General features: G+C 69.8%; 2 protein-coding genes across 2 annotated transcripts in view; one reads left to right on the forward strand and one right to left on the reverse strand.

Annotated features, from left to right (window-relative positions):
• The window catches only part of CHLNCDRAFT_57427 (hypothetical protein), a gene marked incomplete at its 3' end in the record, with an annotated part of 9,035 nt that extends 6,342 nt beyond the window's left edge, over positions 1-2,693 (reverse strand). The window contains exons 1-7 of the mRNA XM_005849319.1: positions 2,418-2,693; positions 1,937-2,101; positions 1,630-1,723; positions 1,266-1,383; positions 878-984; positions 510-676; positions 39-209 (exon numbers count right to left, since the gene is read on the reverse strand). Coding sequence (XP_005849381.1) covers positions 39-209; positions 510-676; positions 878-984; positions 1,266-1,383; positions 1,630-1,723; positions 1,937-2,101; positions 2,418-2,655 — 1,060 coding nt within the window. The 5' untranslated portion in view covers positions 2,656-2,693. The remainder of the gene's footprint in view (positions 1-38; positions 210-509; positions 677-877; positions 985-1,265; positions 1,384-1,629; positions 1,724-1,936; positions 2,102-2,417) is intronic.
• A 1,505-nt stretch (positions 2,694-4,198) lies between these two features.
• CHLNCDRAFT_57428 (expressed protein) lies at positions 4,199-7,249 on the forward strand (the record flags this gene model as incomplete). The annotated part of the gene is made up of 8 exons (XM_005849123.1): positions 4,199-4,608; positions 4,817-4,904; positions 5,063-5,240; positions 5,534-5,678; positions 5,949-6,060; positions 6,254-6,365; positions 6,731-6,877; positions 7,149-7,249. 8 exons carry the CDS (start codon positions 4,199-4,201, stop codon positions 7,247-7,249), a joined length of 1,293 nt encoding a protein of 430 aa, XP_005849185.1.
• Between the last annotated feature and the right edge of the window lie 1,165 nt (positions 7,250-8,414).

The raw sequence follows: 8,414 nt of genomic DNA on the forward strand, positions 1-8,414 counted from the left end.
CAACACCCACCCACCCCCACCCCCACCCTCCCACCCACCCGAGATGGTGGGCCGGTCGTACGAGGTGCCCAGGTGGTACTTCACGTCGCCGCTTCCCATGTACGTGTCCCCGCTGGTGTCACCGCCCTTGGACGGCTTGCGCCCCGCAAACTCCGAGAACACCGCCTCCATGGGCTTCCGCATCACATTGGCCAGAACATTCAGGCGCCCTGTGTGTGGGGGAGGGAGAGGGAGGGGCGCAGGCCGGGTGAGACGACACGCAGCGCAGCGCCGCGGTCGGTGCGGCACCACCCCAGGGCGGGCGCGGTCGGGCCTGGGCACACAGGAAAAGCGTGCGCCGCGGCGTTGTGGCGGCTGGGCAGGGCGAGGTGGGGTGGGGGTGGGGTGGAGGAGGTGCCGGCAGGCAGGGCGCAGCAGCGGGCGGCACCAGCCCAAACAGCAGCCCACACGCCTGCTGCGAAACAAACCAAATCCACCCAGCGCCCGCGCTGCAACCGCCCCGCACCCACCCCTGTGCGGCATGCCGATGACCACGCTGCTCACGCCCTGGTCGGCGGCGCTGTCGATGAGCGCCTTCATGCCCGGGATCAGCGCCTCGCACCCCTCCAGCCCAAACCGCTTGGCGGCCGTGTACTTGTTGGCCAGGAAGGACTCAAACATCTCGCTCCAGGTCAGCCTGCAGGGGGCACACAAGGGGGGCACGCCAGGTCAGCAGCGTGCAGCGCCACGTCAGCGGGTGGTGGGGCCAGAGGTCGGGCGGCACCATGGGACAGCAGGCACCCATGCAGGCGCACACACGGCCATCCACGCCTCACCTGCACACACCTCCAGTACTCACCCCCCCCACCCACCCCACAGGCCCCACCCCCCCACACACCTGTCCAGTATGCGCAGCTTCTCCTCCTGGCTGTACTCCTGCCGCTCAGCCGTCTCGATGCGCGCCCGCAGCCAGTTGCAGCGCTCAGAGTCGGGGATGTGCATGTACTGCAGCACAGGGGGAAAGGCAGCAGTACACACGAGAGGGCCGGTGAAGCGGCGGCGCATGGTTACAACATGAAGGACGGTAGGACGGGCGACGCCCTGCCTCCCGAGCGTCCGCCGCAGCCGCCCCTCCCTCATACCGTGCCCACAGTGGCAGCGCTGCCACCGCAGGCCACCTGCTTTGCCACGGTCTCCCCCACCCGTCCACTCTCACCACGCCACACGCCCGCCACCACCACCACCACCAGACCCGCCTACTCTCACCCACCACCCCCACCACCCACCTCGTATCCGATGGACGAGCAGTACGTCTCCCTCAGTCGATCCAGGATCTCGCCCAGCGTGCGCACCTGGCGCCCCTCAGCCATGAACCCCTCTTTGTTCCAGGTGCCCAGGTAGAACCTGGCAGGCAGGGCGGGGGGGGGCGGCACGCCACGCCTCAACCACGCCGCCTGCCGGCCCGCGGCGCCCGGCCTGCTGGCGCAGGCAGCGCGTGCGCGGCAGCCAGCAGCACAACAAGAGTGCAGAGCAAAGCAGCCAAGCACGCAGGCCAGCAAGAAGCGGGCCAGCATGCAGGAAGGCAAGCACGCAAGCAAGCAGGCAGTCAAGCAGGCAGCAAGCCAGCAAGGCAGCGGGGCGGCCGCTCACTCCCGGTTCAGGTCCTTCTCCGTGAAGCCGTAGTATGCGGGATCCAGCTCCTTGACCCGAGGCCGCTCGTCGATGCCCAGCGGGTCCAGCTGGGCTGCACGGCGCAGCGGGGTAAGGGTGGGGGAGGACGCAAGTTGCGGGCGCGGCGCCGGCGGCGGATAGGCGCAGCGCATCGGCGGCGGCCGCCGGGCCTCCGCACTGCATTCGCATCCAGGAAGCATCCCCACCTCACGCCCCCTCCTCGCCACCACGCACCCACGCATCCACGCGCGCGCCCTTGCCTCTTCCCTCCCCTCCCCTCTCTCACCCGCGTAGTGGCCCATGACCTGGAAGGCGCGCACCATGAGCAGCAGCCGCATGCTCTCCTGGATCGTCTGGTTGGAGATGGCGGCGGCGGTCAGCGGGCTGGTCACCTCCCCCCGCTCGAACGCGTCGTACGCCTCCGCCACCGACTCCGCCGGCACGCCCATGTCTGCAGGCAGGCAGGCAGGCAGGCAGGCAGGCAAATAAGCAGCAGCGGCAACAGCACCCATGAACAACACAGAGGTCCAGGGGCGCGAGGGCGGGGCGGCGGGTGACGAGGCGAGTGAGCCATGCCGCCTTGGCGTCATCATGCCCCCCACTGAGCTCACAAGCCGCCAGCACCGCGGGCTGGCTGCCTCCAGGCCGGTGATGACTCATAGGACCCCAGCTGGCGGCGGCGGCTGCCGCCACCCGCCGGGTGCCGGCAAACCCTTTGGCCTGGCGGGCCCCGGCAGCTGCAGCGCGCCCAAGCATGGCCCCCTCACCCATGCTGTGGAAGAAGGAGGCCCATGACTTGTCCACGCTGCGAGGATTGGCCCGGTAGCGCTCCTCCAGCTCCTCCAGGTATGTGCTGGACGTGCCGTCCAGGAAGCTATCCTTCAGCTTGGACAGCGGCACGGGCTCGGGCTCCGCCGCGAGCTTGTCGCCGCTGGACTGAAAGGCGCGCGCCATCAGGGGCTGAAAGCCCCTGCTGCGCCTCGCTAGGCGCCCCAGCGACAGCATTTAGCTGATCATCAGCACAGGGGAGGAGTTGAGGAGGAACAACAGCCGGTGCAGCCGCCATACCCTCATGCAGTCGCCAGGTGGCGCCGGTTTGGAAGTATTCTTGGGTCAACGGTCCCCAATTTGCGCTGATGATACGGCTGGACGCCACTGCAGGCTGATGCATGTGCAGCAACGCTTGAGGAAACTCTGCAACGGCAGGAGAGCTTACTCGCAGTGCTGCCGGGTAGCGACGGCAAGGGCGGCCACGCCGTGGAGGCACGCTGGTTGGCCGGCATGTTCTGCGAGCTATAGTCATCGCCTGGGATCGACTACTAAAAGTGCAAGCCAGCACGCACACAAGCTGCTGGTGCCCAGCAGTTGGGTACCGCCTGAGCTGCAACGGCGCCAGCCATCGCCACAAAGAACCTTTGTTGCCTACCGTGCCCTTGCCTGCATTGCCTGCGGTGCCCCTTACGAATCCATGGAACCCAAGGCCCTCAATCATGCCCATGAGCTACGCCTGCGGGCCTCAAGGCAGCGCGGTCAAGCGGGCGGCGCTCGTACCCGCCAGCACTGGCGGCTTGTTTGGGAGCACCCAGCTTGCGTCCTACCATCCAGCCGCTTCCTGCGACACTCCTTGAATTATCACAAATAGGGCCCGTCTGTTCCTGCCGTTGCAGCAATCATAGGCGTGGTTCCAGGCATGAGTACGTGGGGTGTACTGCGAGGGGGCCGTCGAGCTTGGCAGAACGCTAGTTTGGCTGTTCCAAACCAAGCAGGCACACAAGCTGATCAAAGGAAACTAGCGGTCGCGAGGGTCTGTGCTCGGCAAGCGACGCCATAAGCTTGAACAAATCGGAGGTGCGCAGAACGGGCTGACGCTTTGAATTTAAGGTGCATACGCCCTGCCCTTGCTGCCCTGACGCGCTCCCCGGCGCTACCGGAGGTTGGCCCAGCATCAGGGGCAGCCAGCGCAGCAGATGGTCGCCCGTCAACTGCTGCCTTGATGGCGCCGAAAAACCTTTCGGAGAGTGCTTGGCGTTCATCTGGCAGCGGGCCAAGGGTGCCTGGCCACCATCGGCAGCCCTGCTTTTGAGTCCCCGTTGAGTGTTGGCAGCCCAATCGTGCGCTCGATCAGCGGTGCTGGGCAGCCTGCCAGGTGCAGGAAGCATGTCGATCATCAATAACGGCACTGATGTGCGCTCCATTGCACAGCTGCACCCACCTTTTGCGCACGACGCCGCCGCCCTCCCCGCTCCCTCCCTTGCGCCAATTTGCCCAGCTCCCTGCTTTTGTTCTCCATTTGGCATTGGACGTGTCCCTCATCGAACACCATGATCGGCTGCACTCCATTTTGGCTGATGCTGCGCTGTCCCCTCGGTGCTGACCTGCCAACAAGCCGTTGCATTCCCCCGCTCCTGCCTTGCAGGCCCACCTTGGTGTGTTGACCACAGCAGCATCCGCTTGACCAGCAGCAGCAAGTCAGCAGCAGCGGCTAGCAGCGGGACGGCGGCAGGCATGGGACGCAGCTGAGGTGGCGTCCCTCCCCCCTCCGCACCGCATGCCCATGACGACGCAGGCAGCGGTGGCGGCGGCCGGCAGCGGCGGGCCCGCCGCCAACGGCGCCGCCGCGGCCGCGCCTGGCGCCAGCGTGGCGGTGAAGAAGGAGGCGTCGCCTGTGCCAGACGGCAAGGGCGCCGCAGCAGGGGCAGCAGCACCGCCAGGGGCTGCCGGCGGCCGCGGCGGCACGCCCAGCGACGGCCGCCAGCGCTCCAAGTCTGGCAGCCCGGGAGCGGGCGGCGGCGGCGCCGCCGCGGTGCAGGGCACCCCCGAGGCGGGCGCAGCAGCGGGGGCCGCCGACGGCGCCCAGCCTAGCCCCAAGGATGAGGAGCAGCGGCGGCTGGAGGATGAGATCCTGGCAGAGGGGCAGGCGATTGCGGGAGTGCGGGCCCTGCTGGCCCGAGCCTTCAGGTCCGGGCGGCGGCCGAGGGAAGGACAGCAGCACGGCCGCCGGCGCGGCCTGCGCTGCGGCTGCGCCCGCAGGGGGAGCTGCGGCGCCAGGCTGGATTGCCTGCCACGCCGGCACGTCGTGTGGCCTTCCTGTGTTCTGTGCTGTCTCGTTGGGTGAGCGGCGCCTCTCACGCCTGGGGCCTCCCTCCCTGCGCTGCCTGCTGTGCAGCCGGCCGGCGGAGGAGCCCGTGGCGCCCCAGGGCCACTGGAGCTTCCTGCTGAGGGAGATGCGGTGGCTGGCTAACGACGTGGCGCAGGTGAGCCGGGCTGGCCGGGTGGCGGTGGCACACTCTGCGCTGCTCCGCCGGGTGGGCCAGGCTGCAGGGTGCCGCCCCTGGCAGCCGCCCCGCGCAGTGTGTGTGCCCCGCCGCGGCGCCCACCTTCCGTGCCGCCGCGCGCCGCCGTGCCGTCGCAGGAGCGGCTGTGGAAGCAGGCGGCGGCCATGGCTGTGGGGTATGAGGTGGCCAGGCTGCAGGGCAAGTTTGGGCTGCGGCCGCCGCCAGAGGGGCAGCGCGCCTTCCACGACGAGCTGGTGGCGGCACGCACGGCGGCGGCCAAGGAAGCCGCCGAGAAGATTGGCGGGCGGCGGTCAGGTGTGACGGCGGCAGGGAGGGAGGAATGGATGGATGGATGGAGAGATGGAGGGAGGGAGGCAGCGGCAGCGGCAGCGGCAGCAGTGGCGGGGAGGTGGAGCAGGGCCCCGGCCCCGGTTGTGCGGCCCGCTGCTGGCTGCCTGCCTGGCGTGCATGTCGCCCTGCGCCTCGCCTCCCTCGCCCTTCCTCGCCCTCCCGGCCCTCCTGCCCTGCCGCTCACCTCCACCCCCACCTCCACTTCACCCACCCCTCTCCCTGCCCCGTGGCACCGTCCCCCACCTGCCCCCAAGCAGCCATCAAAGCGGCGGCAGAGTCCAACGGCGCAGCTGCCCTGAAGCTGGACCCAGCTGACGAACCCGTGTTTGCTGACCTGGAGGGCTTCGAGCTGAGCCTGGTGGCCCTGATGGAGCAGCAGCAGCCCGGCACGCCGCCCATGACGTGAGCGGGGGGGCGCCTCGGCTGGCCGCCTGGCCGGCCGCCGTGCGGGGGCCGGGGCTCTGCGGGGACCTTTTGCCCGGCTCCACCAGGCGGCACGGGAAGGCTGCTGGGCCCTCTGTGGTGCCGTGCGGAGGCCCTGCCGAGGCGGCCAGCGGGGGCCCCCGCCTGCCTGCCTCATGGAGCGCCCCCTGCAGTACCTTGCCTGCCTGCCCACCCTCTCCGCCCGCCACACACGTGCCCCCCGCCCGCCCCTCCCGCACCTCCCCGCAGCGACCCCGCCGCCGCCCCGGGCCTCGTGTTCTGCCACGACGGCGCGTTCCAGGAGGCGCTGGAGGCGCACCTGGTGCAGAGCGACGTGGAGCGGCTGATGCGGGAGGAGATGGTGGGTGGCAGCGGCTGTGTGTGTGTGTGTGTGTGTGTTGCGTGCTTGTGGCGGTGGCGTGGCGGTGCAGCGGGGGGCATGCCACGGCCCGCCCTCGCCACCCTGCCTGCAATTCCTCAAGACCCCCGCTGCCGTGCTGCCACGTCTGCTCACCGCTGCCGCACACCGCTGCCGCTCACCCCCGCCCCCGCAGGCCGCCCGCGAATATCGGTTTGAGTACGACGCCGCGCTGGCCAGCCACCACATGGCGGTGCAGGACCAGAACCGGCGGGCGATGCGGCTGGATGCTGACATGGCGGATGCGGGTGGGTGTGGGGGTGCCTCCCTGGCTCCCTGGGCTGGGCTGGGCCGGCTGCGCGGCTGGGCTTGCTTGCTTGGGAGCGTGTGCAGGCCGTGTGTCAGCAAGGGACAAGCGCGCAGCACAGACTTTGGGAGGGCGGGCCTTGCGGGGCGGCGGGTGGGCGGCGCGGTGCCTGGTGTGGGTGGCTGCGCGGCCCCTGCCAGCGACAGGCCGGCAGGTGGTGCCTTGCGCCTCCCCTTCTGCACACGCACGCGCACTACACACACACACACAACGCATGACACACTCACACATACACACCACCACCACCACCACCACCACGCATGGCACACACGCACCCACCTCCTCCCCACCCCCACCCTCCTGCAGAGGGCCTTGTGCCGATGGATGAGGACTTGGGTGACGAGGAGGAGTATGGGGGCAAGAAGGCCAAGAACCGCAAGCGCCAGCGCTCGGGCGGCTACCTGCTGGACGAGTTTGCCAGCCTTGGGGCGGGGGCGGCAGCGGAGGAGACGGGTGGGTGCGGGGCGCGGTGGGTGGCGTGCGGGGGGCAGGGGTGGAGGTGGAGGGCGGGCCGGGGCAGAGGGCAGGGCAGGCCAGGGTGGGCAGGGCAGCGTAGCGCCAGGCAGAACGCTGGGCTGGCTGGCACAGCGTGCTCCAGGGGGGGGCACGGCATGCGCAGCGCGGCAGCAACAGAGCTCTGGCTGCGCTGTCCCCACTTTTGCCTGCCCCCACCCCACCCGACCCCACCCCACACACGCTTGCCTGCCGCCCGCTGCCTGTGCAGAGTCCATGGGCGGCGCTGTGCCCAAGCAGAAGGCGGCTTCCAGGCAGTACATAGAGGACACGTACCTGCAGCGCAAGCGGCGGCGCGAGCGGTACAAGTGAGGCACAAGTGCCTGCGTGCGGTTTTGTATGTATGCGTGTGTGTGACATGCGGGTGGGTGGGGTGCCGGCCTCTCACCCGCGGAGCAGCGGCGGCAACGCCCCCCACTCCTTCCCCCTCGGCCACCGCGAGCCCTTGTGCTTGCCCCTCCGCCGCCCTGCTCTCCCCTCCCAGCGCCTCCTCCCAACCTGCTTGTTTATTGTGTAGACAGTGCAAAATGAATTTTGAAATCGCTCCCACCCTGCCGCCGCCCTGCACCCTGCAGAGACGTGGATGTGGATTACGACGTCGGCATGGAGACGGCGGGGCGGTACGGCACGAGGGCGAACCGCGCGCTGGCCACCCGCGCGGGCGCCTCGCGCGCGCAGGTGGGCGCACACGCCCCGCGGGCCTGCCTCTCGCCAGCCTGCCTCTCGCCAGCGCTCCTCGCCCCTGTCCCCTTGCCCGGCCCCCAGCTTCCCTCCTCGCCTCTGCCTCCCCTGCCCGCTCCCCAGCTTGCCTCCTCGCCTCTACCCCCCTTCCCCTGCTCCCCCCCGACCAACCCGCCCCTTGCCTCCAACCCACTCCCCCCACACCCACACCATCTCCTCAAGCAGGACCCCAACAAGCGCAAGCAGCAGCTCGGGCGCGCCGACAGCTTTGCCGGCGTGCCCGGCGGCGCGATGGCGGGGCGGCCGGGCGCGCGGCTGCCCCCCGGCGCCGTCCCCGGCCCCGTCATTTGGTCCAAGGGCGAGGACGACCTTCTGCTGGCAATCACTCACGAGTTCGGGGTCAACTGGACCATGGTGGGTTCCATGCCCATGCCGTGCTGTGCGGGGCTGTGCGGGGCTGTGCGGGCGGCGACGGCGGCGGGTGGGGGGCGCGGTTCTGTGAGCGCGTGTGTGTGGTGGCGTGGTGGTGGGCGTCTGCGAGTGTGTCTGTTGGTGGGGCTCTGCGTGTGTGTGGGTGTTGTGTGTCAGCGAAGGGGAGCTCGAGGATGCTCAGCCACGCTGAGCCACGCTGAGCACGCTGTGCCTGCCCTCCGTCTCTCGCAGGTCTCGGAGGTGCTCAGCCTCAGCCTCAGCATGCAGGGCATCTTCCGCCCGCCGCACCTGTGCAAGCAGCGATTCCGGCAGATCACGGTGAGCGGGCAGCAGACACAGCGTGGCTGCGTCCTGCCCCCACTCA

The sequence above is a fragment of the Chlorella variabilis genome (assembly GCF_000147415.1).
Source record: "Chlorella variabilis unplaced genomic scaffold CHLNCscaffold_6, whole genome shotgun sequence".
Classification (NCBI taxonomy): domain Eukaryota; kingdom Viridiplantae; phylum Chlorophyta; class Trebouxiophyceae; order Chlorellales; family Chlorellaceae; genus Chlorella; species Chlorella variabilis.